General features: G+C 46.0%; 1 protein-coding gene across 1 annotated transcript; it reads right to left on the minus strand.

Moving 5' to 3' along the window:
* Positions 1-1,657: 1,657 nt before the first annotated feature.
* On the minus strand, positions 1,658-26,962 carry TOP2A (DNA topoisomerase II alpha). Its single transcript, XM_074978784.1, has 35 exons — positions 26,930-26,962; positions 26,318-26,467; positions 25,484-25,574; positions 24,971-25,034; positions 23,696-23,841; positions 22,744-22,841; positions 21,787-21,999; positions 21,416-21,589; positions 21,101-21,202; positions 20,340-20,477; positions 20,022-20,160; positions 19,282-19,439; positions 18,679-18,804; positions 17,889-17,999; positions 17,685-17,790; positions 17,147-17,256; positions 15,656-15,748; positions 15,089-15,203; positions 14,234-14,355; positions 13,387-13,535; positions 12,291-12,522; positions 12,047-12,181; positions 11,725-11,925; positions 10,946-11,141; positions 9,819-9,910; positions 8,452-8,598; positions 8,274-8,357; positions 7,430-7,627; positions 6,216-6,321; positions 5,790-5,930; positions 5,275-5,407; positions 5,064-5,128; positions 4,576-4,713; positions 3,591-3,820; positions 1,658-3,247 (listed from the first exon to the last, which is right to left on the minus strand). The coding sequence occupies exons 1-35, from the start codon at positions 26,960-26,962 to the stop codon at positions 3,101-3,103; spliced, it is 4,683 nt and encodes a 1,560-aa protein (XP_074834885.1). The 3' UTR covers positions 1,658-3,100.
* Between the last annotated feature and the right edge of the window lie 552 nt (positions 26,963-27,514).

Here is a 27,514-nt window from a genome sequence, read left to right on the forward strand (position 1 = left end):
CTGCAGCGTTTTCTCCGCTTTGTTTAATCTACACTCCAGTGGCTCCAACTTGGCAGACCCACCAGTCTAGAGCAGGCTGGGTCTGGTGAACCCCCGTGCAGAGGGGCTGGCTCTCGCCACTCAGACGCTGAGAAAACCACCCCTTTCTTCTTGGGAATTCACAGCCGTGCTGGGGTACATACCCACTTCTGCAGCCTCTGTGGCCTGGTCTATACTTACTGGAAGGTCAAAGCTCTGCAGTCCATCTTCTGGAGTTCCATTTTCCATGTCTGCACCTCTCTGGGCTTTACCATTGAGCCTCGTACTCCACGCTGTCATGCTGAGGCAGGGACGTCGCCGGGACACCAAAGAGGGTTGGGCTTCACTACGGAAGTAAGTCGATTCCGATACATCAGTTCTGGATAGATAAAGGCCGCAGCTAGAACTGCGTATCTGAATTTGACTTATTTCCCTAGTAGGGACTTACCCTCAGTGGTCACAACGCTGCTCCCAAACAGCTACTGTTTTCCAAGAGTGGTGAAAGAGGCAGCCACAGCCCCAACGGTCAGGCCCAGTGCAGCTCACAACGCACATTCTAAGTGGCAGCAGCCCTGGTCCTGACTCTGCCAAGCACCAGCTGCACTGGCCCTTCTCGTGCAACACTTAGACCTACATTTCAGCTGTGGACGAAGCGTCCAGCCCTCCCCGAGGATTTAGTCAGCCTGCCTGGAGCTAGCCCTGAGGGAAAAGGGAGCAATGGAGGAGGAGCTGGACGACCTGTCGCTCAACGGGAGAGGAGCTTTTCTGAGGAAAACCATTTCAAGGGCTCAGTCAATACAGTTAATGCGGCAGCTGGGCACAGACCCAGCGTTATAAAGGGAGCTACTCATCCCGGCTTTAAATGGTCTTCCCCTGCATGCTGCAAGGGATTACACCCCAGGATTTCTCCCATTAGCTTCCCTTTGACTGACCCCCCAAGGACTTGTTGAAACATGGACTCAACTCCCTTGACAGCCCCACTGGTGTCTGTCTGTGACCCCAGCCATGGTGATGCTGTGATGGAGTGGGGGATACGCGTGTGGCTCCTGCTTGAGGGTAACTGAGGCAACCAGGTGACACCTCTGGACTGCAAAGGAGGAGGTGGAGCCTAAGAGGTGTGAATTGGAACTGGGAGTTGGAAGCAGTGAGTCTGGGCTGGGAGAGAGACAAAGGAGGGGGCAAGGCCCCAGCGCCAGGGGCCCCGAGGGGCCTTCTCTCCCCACCATGTATTGGACTGGCTGTCTCTGCCTGCTGCACTGACTCCTCCGTACCAGTGTCCTGTCAGCTAATAAACCCGCTGTTCTGCTGAGAGTCACTCCTGCCTGCAGATGGGGTGCAGAGCTTGGGGGACCCCTGAACCCCATCACAGATGCCCAGCTGGGTAAGTCATTTCAGGAAAGCAGCAGCAAAGACATAAGTTGCATGTTGCTTTTCAAAGAGCACAATGTGCCAGGTATTGGCACAGAGGCCAACAAGCCTGGTTAGATCTGTTGCCTAGAGGTAGTGCCTGGGCTTGGAGGTCCCGTGGCTAGGAGTGATTCAGTGTAGCCAGACAGTTGGGATGTGAGGTGGATTTTGGGACCCCAACCGCTGTGAAAAGCAGAGGAGCACAACCAGGACAGAGACGAGGCCATCCTGAAACCCCAGCAGCAGCGTAACTGAGCAAAGCTGCTGTAAAAACCCTTTATTACGAAAATACAAAAGGACAGACGTTACAAACAAAAAATATTTACAGACACGCCTGCTGGCCCACTCAGCACCACAGCCTGGCTCGAGGAAAAGCACATCGAATGTCAACCCTTCAAAGCAGCGGCAGGTGGGTCAACCCACCGGCGGACGCTTTTCCAGGGAAAATGGACAAGACGCTGCTCCAAGCTCCTTCTGTGTCGGAACCTGGATTACATAAAGCCTCATGCTAGACATTTGGGGCAACTGGCTGGATGCTGGTATCCTGGACAGTATGGTAGGTGGGCACTGGATCCCCTGAGAAACACCTGGGCACCGGGAGAAAGGCTGACAGTGACTGCATTTGGGTTACTCAGCCCAGCGCTGGGTAAGTTATTGGGAAGCCCCTTGTCCCCAGGAATAAACCACTTCCAAAGTCTGATCCAGAGGCTCAGGGACCTAATCACCAGCTTGCCATGGGTGTGTTGCAGTGAGTACCCTGCTCCCTAGATGTTCCTTATCAGCGGTAAGGATTTTCTTTGACCACCATTAAAGGGGTCCCCACATAAACCAGGTCATTTCCTCTCTCTGCTCTGGGAACAAGCGTCCAGCTAGCAACTGAATGTTGCAGTTTGCTCCTGGGGACAGAGAGTTTGTACCTGAGATGCGGCAGCAGGGCTGAAGGAAACGGAGGTGGTAACACAAGTCACTGCTCCAGGCAGGTGTGCAGAGAGGGCATGGCCTGAGCTGCGCACACCCACTTCTCAGTGCCAGATGCTCCACAATGGACTTAAATTAAACTGCTAAAAACTCGGAAGGCGGCAAACTGCTGGCCACCAAAAGAGCCAAGTGGGGCATGGGCTGAAATGTCCCAACAGGAAGTGGGGAGAGGGGTAAAACTAAAAAAAAAAGCTCCCTCTGAGCCAGAGGTCTCGCCTCACTTTGCAGCTGGTGTTTCTGAAGCTCTTGAGCTTGTTCAGCCCAAGGACTTGCAAGAATGTGTCTGCAGCTGAAGGCAACCACAAGAGGAGGGAGCGTGCATGAAGGGTCTGTAGCTGGTGGGTTTAAAATTGCTTCTACACTACAATGACCAGGGAGGGTCAGGGAAATTAGCTCCTCCAGTTATCCGGCTATCGGGTTTCTCACCCACGAACTGTGTATGCTATTGCTGCTCCATTCTTGCTGGAAGGGATCATGTTCCAGCAAACGTGAAAGGTTTAGCCCTCAGGGAAAACCAAGCACAGGACTCATGCAGTGTACCAGTTTGGGGCAGGTACTAATTATTGAATAAAATGATTTCCTGGAGCTGAGAGCTGTAAGTCTCTGGGGAGAAGCGACTGTGCCTGCTGGGAGCTCTGCTCCGAGAACAAGAGTGTAGCTCGCTAAGGTCGGCATTTTAAAATCTTCAGAATAAAACTCAAAACATATCACCCTCATCCGACTCTTCCAAGTACTGGATAGGCTTCCGGGCACGCCCAGGCCTCGTGCTGGGAGCAGCTGCCACGGGGCTGTCTGAGCTGGTGCCTATGTCAATGTGAAAACTATCGTCTTCCACTTTGGATTTCTGAGGAAGAAAACAAATGGATATGTTGTGTCTGTCACCTCTCTAGTCACCAGGCCGGTAAAAGCCCAGGAGTATCTGGAGTAAGTCCAGTATAAACGGCAGGTGCCCAGGCTCATGCCCAGCCCCAAACCAGCATTTTGGGATTGGTGCAGCTTAGCAGAATCCCAAAGGCACCTACTTTCCTTTGGTCACATGCCCCAGGCCAGGCATGACATGGGGTTTCTACGGCCTTTGTTCTACTAGGAGGACTGAAGCCACGTTCCTCCCCCCTCGGATGAGCACTTGCATTCTCGAACACAGGCCTGGCAGGCACGGGCACGTCTCTGTGCAGCAGAATACAAACCTTAACTGCAAATGACTTGGGAGGCCTTGACCCGAAGTCAGAATCCGAATCTGAGTCTGAGCTTGGCTTCCTTTTGGTGGTGGTCTTCTTCCCCCTGGCAGGGGCCGGCTTCTTGGGGGCTGCTTTGTCAACACTGGAGTCTGACGTTCCTGCCTTAGCTGTTGCTGCCTTGCAGGATTTGGGAGCTGCCTTTTTCTTGGCTAGAACACCCATGATGGAAGGCTGCGTATCTGAAACAGCAACAGCTGCACTTCAACCTTTGGGTTAGTTATTTGCTTCCTGCAAGTGTCATTTCCAGCAGAAACGTGATGTCCATACAACTAAGTTTCTCTGCCTGGGTCCCTCAGGCACAGATATGCAGGGAGCTCAATGAAGCCTTCCTTTAGCCTGCTCCCAAATTCAGACACTCACCCAATAAGCACATGACCTGGCCTCTAGGCTCACATGCGTCGTGAAGCAGAGTTGGAAAGAGCACACAGTCATTTCTCTAAAAATGGAATTTTTCCTTACATATGACAGTGACCGAAGAGATCCTTTGTCACAAATTCCAGATCTTTATCATTCAAATCTCAAGTCAATACGCTGGCCTCTAAGGCTATGTCTACACAGCAGAACTATTCTGGCATACTGAGGTATCCTGGAAACAGCTACTCCGCATCTTTGAAATGCACCCGTTATTTTGTAATATTTTTTTGAAACAACAGGCATGCTGTTTTGGCATCCCTGGACTCCTTGTTGCAGGAAGAGTAAAGAATGCCTCAGAAAAGCGCATATGCCAAATGCTGAAGCAGCCTATTTCGAACGATACTTGAAATAAGCTGTGCAAATTGTGTAGTGCAAACTGCAAAGTTTATTTCAAGTTTAGGCTGTTGTGTAGATGTAGCCCGAAGTGCCAAACCACTGCGCTCGCCATTGTTTCCAAATATGTTAACAAACAGTAACAAATTTAAATGATTTTCTCTGAGATACTCTGAACGCCACCTACCTTTAGTGACACTGGTGGTTTTCTTGTCAGCAGCATTTTTTCGGGGTGCAGCTTTTCCAGGCTTATTAAGAGGGGCAGAGACCGATGGAGCTGCAGAAGTTTGACTCTGATTTTCATCATCGGCATCCTGGACTTGAACTTAAGTAAATAAAATGGACAGAGTTCAGTGGGCCATGCTTTTACCAGTTCAGTCTGCCAGTAACTATAAGATTGGAATGAGCTAATTTCCCATCAACTCAAATTGGAAGAGCAAGATTCATTTTCAGTTTTGGCTTAATCATGAAGTCAATTTGACCTGTAAAGCCAGACCGGAACAAAAGCGATTCCTCTCCTGACTTCCTACCAACATCTCCCAGTAAGGAGATTTTCAATTTGTTACAACCTTCCTGCTTTGTCAGTGTCAAAACACAGTAAGATGCCCACATACATTAAACCCCTCTAGGGTACTAAAGCAAACCAGGGAGATCTCATTCAGTGCATATACTTACTAGAGATGGCGCTTTGCACCTGTTGTGGTTTGGATTCGTCTTTTGCTGCCTTTTCACTAGTTTTCCTAGAATACAAACCCCACAACATATTTTGGAACAGATGTAGGAAAAAAATAATCCACAAAAGCAAACGTAGTTAGCTATCCCGTATAAACCCTGTGCATAACCCAGCAAACCCTGCTCTGGCCTCTGTATATAGAAAGTGCCTCACTTGGCCTTGGGAGCAGGCTCCTCTGGTGAGTTTCCTTCTGAGAGGATTTCCTCTTCGCTGATCTCTGGTGTCTGAGGATGCAGATCTGCGTCAGTGAGATCAGAATCCGAATCCAGTGTATAGTTGGTTTTTGCTAACAAAATAAAAGACGCGATTCATTGGTTAACTGCACAATTTGTAAGATGCCTTTAATGGGTTTTGACCTCTCTCAATTCTCTGTCGCATTTTACCTACGACAGAAGGGCAAAAACGGGCCATAAGACTCTTCCTAGATGTTGACGATTATGCCTGTGAGGGAATCCAATGTGATGGATGCAGATCTGGGCTTGCTAACCAACAGGAGTCGATTTTATGCCGCAGTTACGCTAAACAGCCCCACTTCAAAATTACTTCTGGTTGAGACATCTGACTATAATCAGCACTGGGGCCTCTAATCAGCGTAGCCAAGCCTTAAGGAGTCGGGTTCTGCTTTGCCTTCAGGAAGTGCCCACTTGGGTCTGTGTGGCATTGCTCACCTGCCGCCCGGCGATTCAGTCTCTCCCTCGGAGGAGCCACGTCACTCGCAAACTCTGAATCGGAGTCAGAGTCAGACCATGGGTTTCGCTTCTTCTCTTTCTTGATTGGCTTGAATGGCAAAGTGGACTGTTTCTTAGTACCTGAAAGAGTTGGATGTGCAAAGTGGCTTCAGCTAATCTCTCCGTGCACTGAGTTCAAATTCAAGTTGGCAATAAAGCACTTAACTGAGGAGGTTCTGGCTTTAACACAAGAGGGACAGTCACTCAGGCCTCTAACTAGGGATGGTTGCGCACATCCCTCACTTCATTCTTTTGAGCCTATGGATGCCTAGATTCACCGCATTCCCAGACATGCTCCTACAACCAGCTGCAGGTGGAACAGCCCTTGCCTTCTGTGGAAGGGGCTGACTCGTTCCAAACATTTACCTTGCTCAGTTTTAAATTTCCTCGCTAATCTTTGTTTGAGATTTACAGGTTTCTTATCTTCCGACGAGCTTCCTTCTTGCTCTGCCTCAAGTTCTGTTTTTTCAGTCTAAAGATACAAAAAGACGTGAGAGCTTTGCCTGGTTCTTGCATATTTAAAAGACAGATAAAGATGAGCATTTTTACTGGAGTAAAGTAGCAGTTTAAAAGACAGCATTACGGTACATGAAGCAATAAACTGCTGGTCTGGTTAACAGCAGCCAAAGCAAATCAGGTGTGATCACTCTCATGAGCAGATGAATATGCTCAACAGCAAGAGCCAAACAATACATACAACAAAAACAATATCCTGCCTGTCTGTCAGAGCTTTGCTGCCTGGTTATGTCCCAGCGGTAGCCCCCAGCAGGGTGTGGAGGGATGCAGAGCTGAGCAGGGCGTGTTTAAAAACAGAGTGCAGGTTAACTGGAACATCCGTTTGCGGGAAAAGGCTGTGCGGGAGGAGCCACGTGATTAGCTAGTGTGCAAACAAGGGACAAGGGGATAATATTTTTGTAGGTGGTGATTGCCTGAATTGCAAAACTACAAGTAATCAGAGGAAAATGTCAAATTTAGTTTAAATTAACAACGTACAGCGAAAGCAGAACTCTGCCTTGGACGGTGAGATGTTCAGCAATCCTCCACTGAGTGACCAGAAGTCACTGTTTGACCAAAGGCCTCTATGAAGAGGTGAACTTGCCTGCAGTTCAGGGGGTGCATCAGTGCAAACATGGCTTCCAGGCACATGTTCTGTTCTCTGCTGGCCCCAGGAGCATCGTGGAAGTGTACCCTGAATCTCTGCCCAGAAGCATAGCACACTGCTGCTGTGCACAGCCACAGTCATGCACCTCAAATTGCCATTTCATAGGACAGATGGGTGAAGAATGGTCCCCGCTAAGGCCAGGTCTACACTAGAGAACTATGTTGATTTCAGAGACGCAGGTCTAGCTACAGCAATTATGCCGCTAGAATCGACATATCTGAAATCGACTCACCTGGCTTCAGTGAGGGAAATTGTGTTTCGCCCGTCAACCTCCCTTACTTTTCTTGTGATAGCAAAGAGTACGGGGTCGACTGCCAACCTCAGAGAGATCGATTTCCCGCGTCTCTACTAGATACACAAAATCGAACTCTGGAAGTGCAGACGTGCCCTAAGAGCCCTTGCAAGTGTCTTATTTTACCTTAATTTTCTTCTTCGTCTTCTTTTCTGCATCTGCCTTCATCTCCACCGTTATGCGAGGGATGACTCTTCTGCCATGTGGCGAGGGCATAACTTCAGCCAGCTGCAGCTTCTTCACCTTTAGCTTCCCACCTTTCCCTTTGAGAGCTCTGCCGGCTGCTCCACCCAGCTCATCCTGTTTTTCTCTGACTTCCACAGCCTGCAGAGGGGATTGTAAAAAAAAACCAAAGCAAAACCCTAAGCTTCAGAAAAACATGCCTATTCTACCAAGACAAACAACACTTTGCAGGTACTTTATGATGCATTTCCTATCACCTGATGACAGGAGGCTTCCATAGAACACAACTATTTGCAAAGGTTACTATTTAGGCTGGAGTTCCAGATCCAGTTACCACTCTCAGACTAGAAGGAACTGGTAAAAAGTACAGCAGAGTAATCAGAACTGAAATGGGTCAAGGCCAGCTGAGTACAAAGTTGCACACGTATTGTCCACAATTTGGACATAATCTGGCTATTCAGGACCATCTTCCTGTCTGCAAGATTCCTTTTCCAGCAGCTCCAGGGGCTTCCCTGACTACTTCATTGTTCTGGCTTTACCTCGCCTTTTCCCAAATCCCTCTCCACATCCTTCCAGCAGCCAATGTTCCTGACTCAACTCTCTGCTGATTCCAGCTCTTTGACACCCTGTCTTACAGAGTAAAGTGCATAAAGACTGGGGCTTACACCTCCACTGAAGGAGAATCTACCTCATATGGTATATTCAAATGACATTTGTAGGTTTCTGTGATAGTAACAAAGCAGATGGCCTTGTTTCTTATAGCTGTCTGTATCGAACATGTACCTACATCAAGTTCTTCAATAAAGGCGGCCAGGTCTTCCTTCCAAAGATCTGAAGGACTCTTGCGTTTGAGGTTTTCCAACTCCTTTTCCTAAAATGAGCCAATCAGGAAATGTTAGTCGCTCACTTCAGTTTAAGCATCACTTCCCTTTCCAGCTCTGGAAGAACAGAATCGGGCAGCCTACTTTGTCATCGCGCTGTTTGCAGAGCTCATCTTTCTTCTCTTTGGTCAGGTACCAGAGGGGCATGTTTAACAGGTAGTTGAAGTCTGGGCCGGAGGCTGGAGCAGATTCGTTATCCTGGTCATTGTCGCTCTCTTCCTCATCTGCACCCTAGACAAAGATTTAAACGCAGTAAACCCTCGATCCAACGGACGAATGGGGGGAAGGGGTGTCTGCTAATGATGAAAGTCCCTTACATCCGAATGCTTATACTGTATGACGATGCACTGACTTTAGCAGCCCCTCACTCACTCCTGTCCTCTGCCCACCCTCCTGCCCCATTCTTCCCCTCACACCTTCATCCCCCTCTCCCAGTTACTGGGAGAAGAGCTATACACCAGCTGTCTCCTTCCACCTCCCGTGGATCTCAGTGTGCTCAGCGCTCTGACTCCTCCAACTCCGAGCTGCCTGTGTGAAGGCGCATGTGGGCTGCCAGCGGCAGCAGCCTCTGATGGCGTGGCTGCTGCTCAGTGCCACTGCAGGCAGTGGTGGCCAGGTGCCAACACGCTCCATGCACTGGGGGAGGAGAGTTCCTGTGCCCTGCTGCAGCCCCCTACCCCTGCACTGCTCCTCTGGCCCCAGCTGCCATGGCAGCTCCTCGAGCAGCGACAGCTCTGGTGAGCTGCCGACATTTTTTTGGGAGGGCTGCGGGGTGGGAGGGGGCATCTGGCAGACAGCATCTGTTATTTCCAAACGCCGTTAAATCAGGGTCCTTTCTATCGAGGGTTTATTGTAGTCCACCTTTGCAAGAGAGTTTATCCAGAAGGAAGAGCACTGTGCTGAGACAACTTTCTCAGCTGTACCTGGATGGACTATGGAATTGGGTGGGATGAGACTCAGGAGTGATCACCAATGAAATACAAATTTTGTAATTGGTTTAGCTGTCCCAGAAGGGCCCCATACACCAGAGGTGGGGGGATAATTGTCACGGGGATGAGGCACCCTGCCAGGAATTTCGGTAAGTGGTCAGAGGCTGCACGTTTCCAAAGTGGTGTGCAGAGACCTGAGTGCTAATGGCAGCCAGCCTCTTCTGGGATCTGCATGGCTGGGGCTGTAGCAGGCCTGGGTGAGGGCTCTGCTGTGCTGTGGGACTTTTAGTGGCCCAGAAGGGCAGGGTGGGCTTCAGGGAAATGTTTGCAGGCTGGATCCAGACCGTGGGTGTATTTTGCACACCTCTTACATACACTAACCCACTAGCTATCTGCTGGAAAGGAATAAAAATGCTGGTCTTGTTAGTTCTGTTATTTAAAACCTGGGATGGGCATCAGACGGGGGTCAGTGCCAAACCTGAACTGACTGATCTGCAGACCGGACATTGACAGAAGAGTTACCTTCTGCTGAGATTCCTTCCAGACCTTCACAGGATCAGATTCATATCCTCTCTGGACGAGGACCTGAATTAGCTCCTTCTTGGGTTTGTTTTCTGTAAACAGAGACATTTCAGTTAACAAAACCCTGACTTTTGGGTTTTACAAGCTTAGAGAATAGGACTTGTGTTTGCCATTTACTGACCCATGAAATCATAAAGCTGGGAAAGCTCCTGGGCCAGCACTGCTGGCAGGGATATGGCGTCGGACCAGGCTTACGAAATTGTCTTTCCATCCCTACTGCAAATATCCGCACAAAGGAGCCAGAGCAATTTGTGAAAGGAGCCCGCAGTTGAACTAAAATGCTGAGCCTTGGCTGAGCACAAAGAGACGTCAGGCCACTAAATTGCCTACAATGCCAGTTAAGAGCTCCAGCCTGAGCACTTCACATATTCGTATTCGGGGCATTTCGAGGGAGGAGGAAATCACTGAACAAGGCTGGGGCTAGATACAAACCCTCAAGCACTGCTCTTTGGGCACATATTTCTAGGTAGGTCTGCAATGGATTCGGTTGTGGGCACACACTAGATTAAGAGTAATTCCTTTTGGACTGAAGTGCCAAAATCGGCCCAGGTTTGAGCTTCAGGAGGCCCAGAGCAGCTGTTTTGTCCTACGAGCTCCCGACTCTTGCAAACGCTGCAGCACCTTTCCAAGATGCCCAAGGTCAGAGCACTCAGAACTCACCATTGAGCTTCAACATGGAAATACAGTAAAAAACGTGGGCTCAGGAATCAGCTGCTCTGGCTAGAAATAGAAAAGCAAATACTGACACTTCAACATGTTCTGACTTTTAGCCCAACTAGGTCAGAAGCAGATAGGCTGTTTTTGCTAAACAATTACTGGAAAATCTTCCAACCTCTGAACTGCGGCTGTAAACAATCCAAACACTATGTAACATCCTATTTTAAGGAATGCATACTGGAAGCCTCTGTTTGGTCAGACTAAGCAGGCTGCAGCAGTTTCCTGTGGCATTTCATCAGAAAGGGAGGATAGCTCTGACAGAAGTTATTAAAGGCAAACTGAATAGATAAGAGACCTCAGGAAAGCACTGAACATTTGATTAGAACCCAAAGCCACCAGAGACTACATACCGATCACTATTATGCCCTCAATTTTCTCCAGGATGAAGCGAGCCTGGTTGCTGAGTTTCGCAGACTCCGCGCCCAGCATTCCTGTAAGCCACTCTTTTCTCAAACCATAGTATTGGAGTCGGAGGTCAAAGAATTCTCTTAGAATATCCAGAGGAGTCTCGTACTTCTTGAGAAAGCCCACAGGGTCAAAGAGAACCTGGGGCAGAGGACAAAGTCTTAGAGTTATGACTGCAAGAAGATGACATTCACAACTCCCAAACTACCCACCAGGCCAAGAGGTACATTTGTCTTCCATTTAACAGAGCCCTTCAAAACGTTGCAGTTGCTTTACAAACTACCCCAGCTTGCACGCGTGCCTGTCAGGGATGCCTCTTTGTGGGGGACAGACTAAAGGCTTTGAGGACCCTCCCAACCCTACACTTATGTGATTCTGCGTAAGCCAGCATACCAGGAGAGGATATCAAAGCACCTAAAAACAGGCTACAGGCCCACAGGGCCGTTTGAGAATTAAAACCGTGCCTATGGGATCCATCTGTTGCATCATGCTTACACTGTCACCCCCCACACCCCATAATACTAGTGTCACTACTGGCATTGTTACAACATGGATTACACAATATGGTAGGATCACTTCTCATACGACAACCAAATCCGCACCACCCTCCTGCTGCCCCAGGGCACACCCTGACTTTCCGAAGGTACTTATTCAAGAGAGACTGAAATTAGAGTTTTCTGTTAACTCCTTTCAGCCTGAGGCTCCCTGTGCAGCTGGCACATACCATGGAGTTGCATGTGAGGTTTGTTTGGAGTTTGAAGACCTTATGCAGTCCGGCTGCCTCTGCCTCAGCCAGTTTTTGTTCACTCATCTTCACTATAAACTTGACCGTGGTGTCTGTGTGATATTCTCGATAGTCGGTTATCAGTGGGGGAGTCTTCTCAGTGCCATTCAACATGGGTTCCAGCACTTGCTCTTTGTAGGTCTGAGGAAAGAAGCAAATCAAGTCGAGAGCCTGGAGGCAGCAAAGCTCTGAATACTAACTGTCCCTTTTTCACTTTAAGGGACAAAAGATACTTTCCTGGGGGCACTTCAGTGTTTCCTACCTGTGTCCATGTTCTGACTGGAAGCTCTGAGATCTCAATGGTTGTCGAATCCAGGATGGACACTTCCCCATTTATCAGGTATTGATTAGGTCCAAGTTCATCTATTGTACCCTTGAAGTTCTTGTAACTAGGAAGCTAAATAGAAAAGAACATGGGATTCAGCGTATGCTGTGACAAATGTGGCAGGAGATGGTAGAGAATCTCAAGAATGAAGCTGTAATTGGTTTCCTACGGATCTACTTACCATTGGCAATGGCTCTTCTCCGTCCATCAGCTGGCGAATATTATTCACAACTTCTCGGATATCGAAGTTGGGAATCCTAGAGGACCAGCCAGTGCCAATGCCTTCTGCTCCATTTATGAGCACCAGAGGAATAATAGGGATGTACCACTCAGGCTCGACACGCTGGTTGTCATCATACAGGAATCTCAGAATACTGTCATCCACAGCGGGGAAGAGCAACCGTGCCAACGGGCTGGAAAGGACAAGAAGATTTGGGTCTAAGTTCTTGTACTCAGGAAATAAAAATGACCAAAGTAGGCCTCCCAGAACCTCAGACCAAATGTAGAGCTGAAGTTCTGGAAAGATTTCACATTCAACAGGCTATGTTCCGTCAATACGATCATACATAAACTCAAGAAACACGCTTAAAATAACAGAACAGAAGGTGTTAGAGTCAGAGAGACAACTGCACCTCCACAAGGACACTAAGCTTCTTAAGAGCTCCTCAGTCTTCATTCCCCTCTCCTGCTCTCACGCTTGTTTCATCTCACTCCTTTCTACTCTCTGACAGCAACAGCAAAATGTAACTGATTTAAATCCAAGTGTGATTCCAAGTCTGGCTAGGATGCTAACACATAACAAAAGGAATAGTAGAGGTTGAACCTCTCTCGTCCAGCACCCTTGAGACCTGACCAGAGCCAAATGAGAGAATTTGCCAGACAACAGGAGGTCAATATTGTCTAGCAGTATCACCAACACATCCACTGCTTACCGGGTTCTTAGAAGACATTTAGAAGTAAATTACAGCTAAATAACAGCACAGAACACGGAGAGCGATGACTGGTGGCTGTAAACAAACTTTATGGGATCACAGGAAACTTGGCCACACCCATAATAAGTGGTCATCTAGCTAACTGAAATCATGCCAGATTATGCAGTTTGCTGGATGAGAGAGTTCCAAATTAGAGGGGTTCAATGTGCGGTAGCAAAAGTGGGAAGTATTAACAAGCAGCAAGAACAGGCCTGGATTGCTCTCTTTCTAGGTGCTTGCTGTCCAATCTTCAAAAGCAGCCAACAATGCAGTCACATCAAATGCTGACAGCCTGTTACTACTGACCTGAGCATTGTGAAGATGTATCGAGGGCTGGCAGAGTCTTTCCCACCATGCAGCCTGGTACCGAACTGCCCAATGGGCTGTAGCAGATTGAGGTTATTGCTTCCCACAAAGTTCTGAGCCAAATTAATAATGGTCATCATCAGCGATGCCTGGAATGAAAAGAAATTGAAACGGTTGAGTGCAATATTCACTTTGAAATGGAGATGCCCGAATTGAGCCAGGAAAAGCACAGGGAAAGGTAGGACTAGCAAGGAAGATGAAGTAGGCAGAGTCAACAATAAGAATGGAAACTGACGAGACAACATCTGATTTCTATTATCAAAATTTTAATCTCAGAGCCATGAAAACGGACACCCCCTTTATTCTGCCCCAAGTTGAGGAGGCCGAGGAAACTTCCTGGATTGCCCTGAAACATCTGTCAAACCCCCTCACTCATTCTAGGAATGCACATTTAATCCCCATGCCGCCCAACAGAAAAGCAGGGTGGATATCCTCATTGTGAGGCACCGAGTCTGAAATTCTCAACGCCACCAAGGGCCATTCACTTTAATGAGAATCAAACATGTTTGAAAAGTCTCAGCCTAAATGTATCACTTTCTCAACATACGTAATTGTCACTAGCCCAATTTATGGGGGCATCACCAGACAGAATATCCAAACAGGGTAGGCTGATACAACTACTACTAAGGGTTAAATTCAGAGTCTAATGCACAAAACTTAAGCAAAAAGTGTCTTGTACCCAATTCTGTTTAGGAGTTTTAGCTCCACTCTGTCTCCCTGTGCTAGGAGTTTCTTGAATATGGAGTCAAAAGTTTTCTCCTCAATATTGTGCCGAGTATGTTCTTACCTCACCATGATGGTAAGAGGACATCTCAGCTACAGAACCAGCCAACTGAGCAACCTTCACTTCCCGCTTGTCATTTCTTTTAAAGCATGTGAAGAGAACTTTCCTTTGACCTGGCTTCAAACCTTTATTGGGAAAATTATATTTGCTCATTATTTTGTGCTTACAGGACTTTTCAGCTGAGACCCCCTGTGATGGGGTTCTGGGGTCCCCCAAGCTCTGCACCCTGTCCACAGGCAGGAGAGTCTCTCACTCAGTAGGAAAACAGCGGGTTTATTAGCCAACAGGACACAGCATCGTACAGAGGAGTCAGTACAGCCGGCAGAGACAGCCAGTCCAATCCATGTTGAGGAGAGGAGGCCCCAAGGGGCCCCCAGAGCTGGGGCCTTGCCCCCTCCTTTGTCTCTCTCTCCCTCAGCCCAGACTCACTGCTTCCAACTCCCAGTTCCAATTCAAACCCCTCAGGCTCCACCTCCTCCTTTGTCTGCAGTACAAAGGTGTTACCTGGTCATCAAGGTTACCCTCAGCAGGAGCCCCACACCCTCTGTGAGCCACTCACATACACACAGGTATCCCCCACTCCATCACACCCCCAAAGTTACTTATGCACTCACCTCTCTCCCCAAAAGGTGGGTGTTAGTCGTTATTTTATAGTCAGAAAGACAGACTAACACTTGCCCAGGATATAAAAAAAACGTCAGCTGTAGAACTGAGAACAGAACCCAGAACTCTTAACTTGGTCCTGAACTCAAGCCGATAGTATTTGAGTGTTTGCATGACTAAGGGAAGCCATTAAAAAAAAAAGTCCAAGTTCTTGGCAGAATGTACTAAAACTACTACCCTCTCAGGGTAACTTACCATCAACCAGAGACGGAATGGAGCGCTCATTATCGGAGTTTGAGAACAGGACCAGCTCTTTGTGAATGAAGTCATTGTATGTCAGATAACTAGTGGATTTCCCATAAACAAATTCCTAAGGACAAAAGATTTAATATTGCCGTAAAGAGCACAGACCCACTTCCTTTGGCAGAGCAAGATGGTCTTGCTACAACAAAAGTTGAATCCAACCCTTCTGCTCTCATTTTCAAATCACTCCAGCCATCACTATAAAAATGAAATTCTGCTTCCCACAACCCAGTTGAATTTACCTCTTCTCCATTTATAAAACTATTCCCAGGTAAGTGTTAACTATCAAATCAACATAAGCACTGGTCAGTTGGCACTGAGCCTACAGAAACCAGCTGAGAGATACGGTAGAATCTGTAAAATCCTGCAAATATCATAGTAACCATCACACCTCCTATCAACCGGCTATCTGAATCTATGTCTGTTATATACAGCTCTACCATGCCAAAATGAAACTGCAGCCCTGAGGAAAGGGAAAGACAGGAAACAGTGATCCTTAATGTAGCTCAAACCACTCACCTCTGGCAGACCGTGTAGCTTCCGTTGTCTTCTGCCTTCCATGAAATTAGTTAGCCATTCCTTCCGTTCCTCGATCTTCTTCTTGCTAAAGGCCTGTTAAGCCACACAATGGAGAGAGACAAATTTAAGACCATCTGTACTTGGCCTCTCTGCAGGGTTTCATTCCCTCTACCTTCAATCAATGGAAGAGGTATGTGAAAGGGTCTGAACCAGAGGAAAATAGCCCCAAATGTGTTAGACTGGCTTACCAGCAGAGTAAATGCACCAACTGACTATTAGTCAGAGCTAAAAGCTTAAGGCATAAATAAAACAGAAAATATTAGACGGGCTCTGTATAAATCCCATAGTATGTCCATGTGCCTCTCTGGTTGCTCCAACTCAATAAAGATACATTGGAATAGAAAAAGGTACAGAAAAGGGCCACAAAAGTCATTATGGATATGGGCCAGCTTCCATCCAAGAAGACATTAATAAGAGTGGAACTTTTCAGGTTGGAAAAAAGACTAATAAGGCGGGGCATATGCTAGAGATCTATAAAATCATGACTGGTGTGGAGAAAGTAAATTAGGGAGTGTTATTTATGCACTCTTATCACAAGAACTTGGGGGTTACCAAATAAAATTACCAGGCAGCAGGCTTAAAACAATAAAGGAAGTTTGTCTTCACAGAACGCACAGTCAACCTGTGGTATTCTTTGCCAGAGGATGTTGGGCAGGCCAAGATTATAACAGGGTTCAACAAAGAATTAGGTAAGTTCATGGAGTATAGATTGATCCATGACTATCAGTCAACATGGGCAGGGATGCAAAGCCATGCAAGAGTCCCTAGTCTCTGCCAAAAGCTGGGAATGGCAAGAGGGGACAGATCATGTGACAATTACTTGTTCTGTTCATTCCCTCTGAAGAGCCTGGCATTGGCCGCTGGCAGAAGACAAGATACAGGGCTAGATGGAACACAGGTTTATAACAACAGCCATACTGGGTCAACTTCCAGCCAACTCAGAAGCCAGGGCAGTAGGGTTTGATTATAAACAGGTGATTTTAAACAGGATAACTGAAAAATCAAATCCTCCACCCTGTTTATTTTCATTGAAGGTCAACAGCTTACACTGAGTGTTTTGGGACAGCTTGCTTCATGGTATTGGGTAGTATGCCAGAATAATACTTGAGTGTCAAAACCCAATTAAAATGAGGGATGTTCACAGTTCTGGTGAGCTATTGTTTCAGTCAAGCTGCAAAACCTCATAGTCTAAAATGCCAATGGGGCGCTAATGATTAGCTAGTCATAAGCTACATTTAAAAATCATTACTAAAACAGCACTCTAGGCCCCAAGAGCTGCAGACAGATGAGATTCAGACCTGAACTGTAGCTGTACTTTGTCTCATGCCCAAAGGCCTCAGTCCACATTGACAGAAAACAACGCAGCACACTAAGTAACAGAATACTACGAGTGGGAACAGGACAGTAATTCATGGAGGTAATCCTAGTTACCAGGGTGATCGCAGCATCATCTTCTGGGCCGGAATACTTGAAGCCAATTCGATGTCTTGCCATATCTGCAAAGTACTCCTTAGCCTCTTTCGATGTGCTGGTACCCAAACCTGTAGAGCCAGTTCCAGTGAGTCAAAATAACATTGTGCAACATGAGATTAAAGAAATATTTAGCACGGCTTTCAATTCCGTGGGATAGTCTGTCAACTTCTGATGACATTCTGCAAAGATGCCTTCATGAAAAGGTAACTTTGAAATGCAAAGGACTGGCTCTCTGCACTGCAGACAGCTGGAAAATACCCAGTGAGCTATGAAGATAGGACCGACACTTGGAGAACAGATACCTACAGTACCACGACTGCATTTTGGGAGATGTTTTTGTGAACACTCTGTTTAACATAGGGTTTTAGGTGCTTGTCTTTGCGCTGGTGCTATACTGGAGCACTTGTATTTCACACAAGTAAATACATATACGCATCCGTTTATGAGAGAATTTCTACTTGGACTTCAAAACCATGACACAGGTTTTATAACAAACCTTTGTAGTACTTGGTTTTCCAAGATTTGTGATTTGGAGTATTGTTTTTCCACTCTTCAAACTCAGGAATGCTGTAGAATGAAAACTCCTGCTTGTTTTTTGAAACCTAGAGCAAATAAAAATTATGATTGTAAAACCATGTGTAGCTCCAGACTAACATACTTTCTGCTAATTGTTTAGATTACTGCGTCTGAAGCCTTTTACCTTTATAATGGGAGTAATAAATTCCTCCAGAAAACGGTGCCTTAGAAGAGATGGCCAATTGTGGTGGATGAAGTTAATCAACAAGCCTTTGATATGGGAACCATCTTGATCCTGAAACACATTTTCAGAAGGCAGATTTTAACCAGAGGCACGCTGGAAAAGCAACTGCTCCTCAACTTAGTAATCAAAGAATCACAGAACACTAGAACTGGAAGGGACCTCAACAGGTTATCAAGGTCCTGTCCCCTGCCCTGTCAGCAGCACTAACAATCTAGACCATCCCTGAAAGGATCTAATATCGGATCTAATCTTTGGGAGATGCTGAGCACCCTCAATTCCCATTGAAACTCAGTACTTCCCAGGATCGAGCTCATGGAAACCAAGCTGTGTGACTATTTGGAAATGGATTTCCAGATTTCTGGCATAGAACTTTTCCAAGAAACAGGGAAGATGCCAAAGGACCATTCTTAGCCACAGAGTACATCCAGGAACTAGTCCTCCCAGACTTCCTAATTTGCCTGGAATAGAATTTAGCACTACACACCAGCAAAGGAGGGCAGACATATTTCCCACTGATTTATTTTTTCATGTTATGAAAAGAAAGTATGGTGGATCAAGTAGAAAGTGGAAACTGTTGGGAGGGGGATAAGAACATTTGGATAAGAAGAGTCAGGAAAACAGTACTAACAAAGCAATGCAGATACCACGCTGCTTTATATTAGCCACAGCCTCATTTGTAATTTTGTACATTTTCAGATGTTAGAAGAATTGACCTTTAAGTGATCCTAACCTGATCTGTCATAATCATAATTTTTCCATAGCGAAGAGTCTTCAGCGATTCTTGATCATCATAGTTCTTCTTGTACTGCAAACCCACAATCTTGATGATATTGTTGATTTCAGCATTTTCCATTATCTGAAAAAAAATTCCACCAAACAAGGATTTATTTTCCAAACACACAGGGCAGTTCATGAAATGCAGAAAAACAAAGGAAAGAGTCTGTGGGTCAGGCAGACGCTACTGGTTTGTTTTCTCATTGAGTCGATTTCCTCTGCTTTTGAAATGTAGTATTGTTCAAACTGATGTCTAGTGCTTAAATTACTCTAAGCCGTTTCAAACAGATTTCACACCCCATATCACAGCTACTCTCCTCCAGGCAAAGCACTAGATAGGATTCACTTTCTAAATCTGTCAATGCCGCTCCTTAATCAGCAAGACAGGCTGATGGTGAGAATAGCCACTGATATTTATTTAAGATACCATTACTATATAGTTACATTACACTAGGCTGCCAACTTGAGTGTAATGGTCTTAGCTCAGAGCATATTTAGTACACTTAAAGCATTATCATGTCTTTAGGAAGCAGTTGTTTCCACAGGCATTCCCACCAACCTGTTTATGAGAGGCTTCTCGTACGTTGAGAATTTTTCCACGAAGGGGGAATACACCATATCTGTCTCTCCCAACCACTCCCAGACCAGAGACAGCCAGTGTTTTGGCTGAGTCTCCTTCTGTCAGGATAAGTGTACAATCTGCAGAATGCTTACTACCTAGAAAAGCAAGGCGAGCAATTTCTCATCAATGACTTGATTTAAAAAGTCAACTCAGAATGTATATGCTATTATGAAACATGCCATCTGTGGACTGAATCATGCACTTCAATTTAGTTGGGGAGCAGCTGGCACTTGTAGCTGAAGTCACTGATTTCAAGAAAAGAAAACGTAATATATAATTAGATTTCACACAATATTTCTGTTCCCAATTTAAATAATTTCCTGAGGATGACAATGGTCCCAAGTTACAGTGGGGAAGGTCTAGGTTGGATATTAGGATGAACTATTTCACCAGAAGCGTGGTGAAGCACTGGAATGTGTTACCTAGAGAGGTGGGGGAATCTCCACCCCAGAGGTTTTTAAGTCCTGGCTTGACAAAGCCCTGGATGGGATGATTTAATTAGGCTTGGTCCTGCTTTGGGCAGGGGGCTGGACTCGATGACCTGCTGAGGTCTCTTCCAGTCCTAGGGTTCTATGAAGTGACTGGATAGGAAGTGGTTCTTCTCTTTTGCATGGGATAAAGACTTTGCTACTGTGATTAAATAAAATGACTGTGCTTAGAAACAGTCAGACGTTTACCAGCATCATTGGCATCATCCAGTTTAGGAATTCCCTTAATCCTGGTGTGTTTCACAGCTGAGCACTTCTTATTCAGCTGGCTCTGGGCTTTAAACTTTACCCAGTTTAGAATACTTTCCACAATACCACAGCCGACTGCCTGCAATACAGAAGAGCCAATTTTGGAAGTTGTCTGAACCATGACATGTATTAAATTATATTCTTTTCACTGTTTAAACTGAAATTAGTTCATATGTAGTATATTCACTATATTAAATTTAAGAGGCAATTTCACAGATGCCTCTAGCTGGGATGTAATTACTGCCCCTTAATACTTACACCTTTGATGAATTTCTCACTCAGTTTGCAAGCTGAGCCAAAGTTCTTTGCCTGCAGAGTCATATTTTCTTTACTCTGAGAGTCAAAGGTTGGGTTCTCAATCAAGGAGTTCACAAAAACCCACATGTGGTTCTTCACCTGTAATTAAATGTAACAATCACGACAAATACTTCTTATTCTGCTAGTGTCACTCAGCTGCTGTCTGATACCTGTCTGCCAGAATTACACACTGAAGTGCAGAATCACTCAACTACCAATTGGTAAAGATTTAAAATTATATATATATATATATATTACTAGATTTCTAGGATTGAACAGAATGTAAGGATATTTTCACAGCGGTACCAATTAGAGGAGGTGAGCCAGTCAGCCACCATTCAGGATCGATATTATATTTGTTAGGATTGTCAAGAAAAGCACTGGCCGTTTTGCTAAACAGATATTCTCCCAGCATGTTATTTTTGTAGTGCCGTTCCAATTCTAAGTGGGCACATTAAAACTGAAATATGCAGTATACACAATGCCCTAAATACAGTCTTGTGTTCTGACTCCAGAAGGCATCTGGCAAAGTTGAATAAACTGGAAATTCAGACTTCTATATTGAACACACTTTACCTGCAGTATTTCCTAACTTAATACAAAGAAGCTGGGATTATCAGCGACCAAATGAACATAACAAGCAGTATCCTATAGATTGGGATATTTCAGCTCACAATAGCATTGCAGTTTTTTTTTCTACCAGCCACATCCTGATCGTGTACCTGAAAAGGTTTCACTCCAACTCCACCCTTGTTCTTCTTCTTCACAACGTCAATGAGTTTAGTGACAATCTGGTCTGCTATATAGTCCACATGCCTGCCACCCTAGAGAGAAAGGATCAAACCTGGCTCAAGCGTCCAAGAAAGGGTGAAAGTGTTTAGACCCCAGCCATATGCATTGCAGCTACAAACAGCCATGGCATATTAGGCAAATTAATGATTTTTTACTGTTTATGTGCATGGAAAATGCCAAGGAAGGGAACACAATTAATAACAACCTTCCCCCTAGTTCATCTAAATGTGGTACAAGAAACTTACCTTTGTGGTGGCAATGCTGTTGACAAAGCTAACTTGCTGGAAGCCTTTTTCACTTAAAGTTAAGCACACCTCCCAGCGACTATTTGCCTCCTCGTGGATAACTTTAAGAGCATTACCAGTTTCATCTACCTTGTCCTTCAAGTAGAGGTCCACATAACTACGGAATCCTTTCACCTGCAGAGATAAACGCAGGAAGCTTGACAACAATTCATAGGAATGTTTATTAGTCCAAATCCTCCCGCTTAGGGTACACAGAAGAGTTACCCATGAATGCCACTGCCACAGAGCTTTTGCTTTACCTAGACAAAAATCTCGGCACCTAAGTGGAAGGGCAAAATATCAGGGTTAATGGATTTGAAACAGTTACTCACAGGCAGCCTCTTTCCATTCAGGAATACTTTGACATCCTTTGTGCACCCAGCGATATCATATGCCCTTCGAGACATCAGCGCCACAATGTCCTTGTCCAGACTTGTCATTTTAAACTTTGACAGATCAGGTTGGAAAGTGATGCAGGTATAATCTTCTCCATCGAAGTATTTCAATTTCATCTCACCTGCCTTCCCCATATTGTCTGTCCAGGTCTGGGGAACAGAACTCGGATAAGATGCACATTTCTAATATATGACTAGCTAGTTCAGGGGTGGCCAGCCAGTGAGGAACTAAGAGCCACGCGGCTAGAGTGCAAAGAGCCATGTAGTACGTATTTATTTTAACCTAATATATAGATAGATTAAAATAAATATATAATATATATATAAATATATAATATAAATATATAATACATGGCTCAATTCTACCCCCCACCTGCTCTAACTCAATGCCTTCCTTCTCCACAGAGCCAAGCACCTCCAGCTCCCGCCTCCCCTTCCCCGACTCTAACTCGATGCCGGTGACTCACCAGAACTGCTGCTGCCATGCAGTTCTCCCACCAAATGGTGGAGCACGTGCATGGAGTGGCTCTGAGGAGGAGCCAAATTTAATGACTCAAAGAGCCACAGGTTGGTCACCCCAAACTAGCTGGATTTTTTTAAATCTCAACAGATTTTATTCAGCTTAACAATTAGGGGAAAACTCTCTTATGTGCTGAAAAAGGTTGGGTTTTTTTCAGGTGATTTGGGATTTTCAGACAATACTTAATTAAACGTATAGGTCAATACAGAGGCTGACTGTAGGCAAAATTTACCTCAGATGTGACACTTGGGTCTAAGTAATGTAAATTGCATTCATATACAAGGCAGCTAATTGAAGAGATGTGTTCAAAATCCCACCCTCTGAAATTACTCCTTACTGAAATAAGCAACTTGTACCATGGAGATCATCCATACCTGCTTAAATAGTTTCTTGTACTCACGACATGCCGTTTCCACGGTAAATTTGGTACTGAATATGTTGCATAATTTGGCCCCATAACCATTTCGGCCACCTGGAATTACAAAGCAATCATCTCTTGTTACTTTTGTTATTAAACCCTTAAAAAGCCTAACGTATTGTAATAGAAATTTGGTCACTTCACTGTGACCAACATGTGGGGTGAAACATGAGGCCGTACTGTACACCTGGATTTGGCTCCTCCCTGCATCCCAGGACATTATCTGCTGGAACACAGGGCATTGGGATACCCTTCCTTAGAAGCAGCCCTGGAGCTCCATTTTTAATACTGATTATCCACATCAAACCTCTGATACATTTGGAGCTCCCCTGCTTCCACATTAGCAAGGATAGGGATCACTCTACGCCAGTGATTTTCAAGCTTTTTTTTAAGTTATGGATCCCTGAAAATATTCTAATGGAATGATGGACTCTTGGAAAATTTAGACAGACATCCACACATCACCAATGGAAGTTTCCCACTCTTCTTCCTTGAGTTTTTTTTGGAGCCTCCTTTCTACCGTCTCTACCACTGAACCGAAAGAAATCCACAAATTATCACCAGGGTCACTGCTTTCTGGGCAGCAACAGTGAGAGCGACCATGATCCTATGTTTTAAAGTCTTTGCACGATAACAGCAGTGCTCGCTGGAATAGTGCCTACCATAACTGAACACTCCTAAAAGGACTCCCTGAAGAAACGGAGCTTGTGGCGCCACGAAACTTGAAAAGGACTGGTCAGTTTCATTGCTGCTCAGAAAAAGCAGTGGATAAGAAAATCTGGATAGCCTTTGCTTCTCTGCTGCCAATTCTTGTTCACTCTCACTTGGAAAGTTCAGTATATGCACTCAGGCAGATCAGGCGGTACAAAAATATTTTCCTAAATATGGATTTTTTGACAGCGTCCTACCTGTGACTTTCTTTTCATCATCATCATAGTTGCTGGATGTTAATAGCTGCCCAAAGATAAGAGCAGGTACATAGACCTTCTCTACTTTATGCTCTACAACGGGAATACCTTTCCCATTGTTCCATACGCTAATAGTATTGTTCTCCCTGGAAAGAAAAAAAAAATCCTGTAAGTGAAACTGACTGAAGTGCGTTACCTGTGGAGTGAAAAATACCACACAGTCTTTCAAATCCCTTTGGTAGATGTGTTTATAATGAACTCTAAAACAAGAGCTCTGTATTTGCCATTGTTATGTACCACTCCATGTTCTAAGCTTTTTGAAATAAACTTATTTTTTCAATGACAGGAAAATGTCAGTCTTCTAGTGGGAAATATTTTTTGGATTCAAAGTACCTAACCTCTCTGCTGCTGAGAGAAAAAAAGCCACCATTTTGGCAAAAGCAAAGTTTCTGTTCAGCAATTGCAGAATCCATCAACAGAGGGAGCACAAACCGACTAAATCCCCATAGGGTTAGATGTGTAGAAACTGTTGATATTAAACATGCCAAGTACTGTGCTCCTTGAGAGAAAATTGTTTGCGGGGGAGGGAATAAATTGAAAAGGACAAAATAGACAGAGAATAAAGACTAAAAGCTAAAAGCAGAGTTTTTGTGGGAGAGCCAGATTAGGGAAAACATAAGCTTTCACAGTTGGTTGCTATCAGAGTGGGAGAGTCACATTTGGTCTAAGCTGGGTGGGTTACTTACAACAGTGTTTCTCAATCATTTTATGCTGGGGACTGGCTTGCTGCCTTCCCAAACTGTGGGAGCAAATCAACTGTGCAGAGTTCGATGTAGTGCATCCAGGAGGGACACAGTTAATTGAACTCACAGAGTGCCCCATTGGTGCTGGCACTCCTGCTTCTTGCAAGGAATAAGGGATGCCCATGAGAGTGTTTGTGCCTGTCGATCTCCCACAGTGGATACAGCGCAGAACCAAACTGAGGTACGTCAACTCCAGCTACATAGTCAACATAGTTGGAGTTGTGTATCGTAATTCAACCTTCCCCTTTAGTACAGGCCTGGTCCGTGTTAGAGAGATCTCAGGGACTGGAGCCAGTTAAACCGGCCACTGAGAAACAGTGGATTACAACATATAGCTCTCTTTCCTTATGCCACTGTAATAAAAGAACATCAGAAAAACAACATCTTTGACTCCAAGAGCGCTGAGCTTCTTTCTCCATACTGGCTACCTGAGAAATGGGAAACTGTTGAACAAAAATTAAATAAGACTTACGGATCAATTGTAATCTTAATGCAGGACATGTTTTTATCCCTCTGCTTGTTGTCTGCAGCATTGACTAAAATGGAAAAAGGGTTGTATATTTACCAAATTATATTCTCAAATAAGACACTTAAAATACATAAATATAGGAAGAGAGGCTCTGGAGACTCAGTTTGGACTTCATAGATTCTTCCATGCTAAAGAGGTAGTTTTCAGCTGAGTTTCAACTAACAGAGTGGCATTATTTCAAAGGCTATCATTCAAGTCCTCAGAATTTAGAAAGACTATTTTAAATTCCTGTCATACATTACTCATTTTTATCCAACACAGTGAAAAGGATGTGATTAACAATTACATTATTTATCAAACTATTCAATGGCTATTATTTGAGCAACCACAGAGCTTGTTGAATTATGCAAAAGTTATAAAAATGTTATGGACTATTATTTAACACATGCAACATCCACAATTTATTTTTAGTGGAATAAATTGGTTTAGTGACTAAACTGTTATCTGTCAACTTACCTAGAATTTCATCAAAGATTTTATACAACCCAGGCACAAAAGTCACATCTCTGCAGCTGAGGCCCTCATCTTCATCATAAACCCACATTTGCTGAAAACAAAATTAAGAAACAGGTTTTTTAGTGTAGGAGGGATAGCTGTGTTAGTCTGTATCTGCTCAAACAAGAAGTCCTGTGACACACCAAAGACTAACAGATATTTTAGAGCATAAACTTTCATGGGCAAAGACTCACTTCATCATTTTTTTAGGTATACTATGATTTCCCAATCTGCTGTTTATACACCAAAACCATATTGTTCTCTAACTGTGTTTAAAACATTAATGGTTTTCGATTTACGTCCAGGAATGCAGTGTCGCTGAATAGGCTCTCTTTAATACCGTAATATCTAACGTACAGCAACACGACTGTGCAAGCAAGCTACATGGATGGATCAGTTGACATCAGGACTAAAGCACAAGGGAAAACATCCCATTCAAAGTTAAGCAAGGTTTAATTAAGCACTATTTGCACACGCCTGGACACACTCATTAAACGATGCCAGAGCTTTATTGCTCACAGACTAAATGCTTAGACGACAGGTGTGGGACGGGCAGAGAAGGCAGAGGATGTGCCATAGATGTGGGCAAGGGAAGTGTCTGGCGGTCCCAGTTACAAACTGCTACACCATGTGTTAGGCACTATATAAAACTAGAAGGAGATGGCTCCTTCCAGTCACTCAGTGAATCCCAGAGATGGTGTTCACAAACCACCGGAGAGATGAGCAGTTCCATGCAGGATGCGGAAGCCAGCCCAGCCTCAGCAGTTACGCTGATCCTGGCCCTCTCCTGCATACCTGAGTGACAAACTCCACAGAGCCGATGTAGGTGTCAGGCCGGAGCAGAATATGCTCCAGCTGGGTTTTCTTCTGGTAGATCCTCTCCACCGACAGCCGCTTCTTCGCCGCCTCCTTCCCTTTGCCGACAGGGACATTGTCATGCACTGGCTGGACAGGGAGACAGACAAGGGCTATGTTAGTTACCCTACAGGCTGCAGCACCGCCACCAGCAGTGACCGTGCCACAGGACCACCCAGGCCCGCGGGGCTAGACCTGGCCAAGGCTGGAGGTGCACCAGGGCTCCCCTGAGCAGGGTTCCAGGTAAGCCCAGCGCTTGGGCGGCTGCCCAGGAGAGCCAGGGGCTGCCCAGCTCATCAGCAGATATAACGGAATGTCTATAAGACAAAGACAAAGCAAACGCCCCAGCCAAGCAGTCCTGCGGCGCCTTCCAGACTAAGCCTGCGATTTACTAGGCGAAGCGCTTTCCCGGGTAAGCGCCAGAGGCTGGACCTGCCCCCAGCCAGGGTGTCTGTGGCGGGTGCCCATCTGCACAGGCCTCGATCCACACAAGGAAACGTATTGCGCCCATGGATGGGGCAGGAGAAAGAGAGGACCCGGCCCCCGACCCACCCTGAGCGGCGACAGGGACTGCTCCAGCTCCATGCCGGGGGCTCTGGCGGGCAGCGATCCCGGCCCGACGGCAGGGGAGTGTCCGGTCCGGTCCGGGTAGGGTAAACCCGCGGTAGCCTGGGGTCCCGGTCCGGTCCGATCCGGACGCGGGGAGCGGGTCAGGGGTAACGCTCCAGATGGGCCCCAAGTCAGGAGGTGTCCAGCTCGGTGCGGTTCGGTCCCGGCTTAGGGGGAGGGCTGTCCGGTCCGGTCCGGTCCGGTCCGATCCCGGCTTGGGGGAGGGGGGTCCGGTCCGGTCTGGGGTGTCCGGTCCGATCCCGGAGGGGCAAAAGAGATCCCGGTTCGGTATCGGGGAAGGTCCCGGCTCGGTCGGCCCCGCGCGCTCGCCCTGACAGAGGCTCCGTTTCCGTTAACGTCTGAGCCCTCGAGGAGCCCTTCAAACCTCCGTCCCTCCCGCCCAGGACCCTGGGCCAATCACGGCGCGCTGAGCTCGGCACCTTCCCACCAATCGCAGCTCGCTCTGCGGGCGAACGGGGCGCGGAGGAGGAGCGGAGCTCATCCGCCAATCGCAGGACGCCGGCCCGC

This window comes from Carettochelys insculpta, chromosome 28 (assembly GCF_033958435.1).
Source record: "Carettochelys insculpta isolate YL-2023 chromosome 28, ASM3395843v1, whole genome shotgun sequence".
NCBI lineage: Eukaryota > Metazoa > Chordata > Testudines > Carettochelyidae > Carettochelys > Carettochelys insculpta.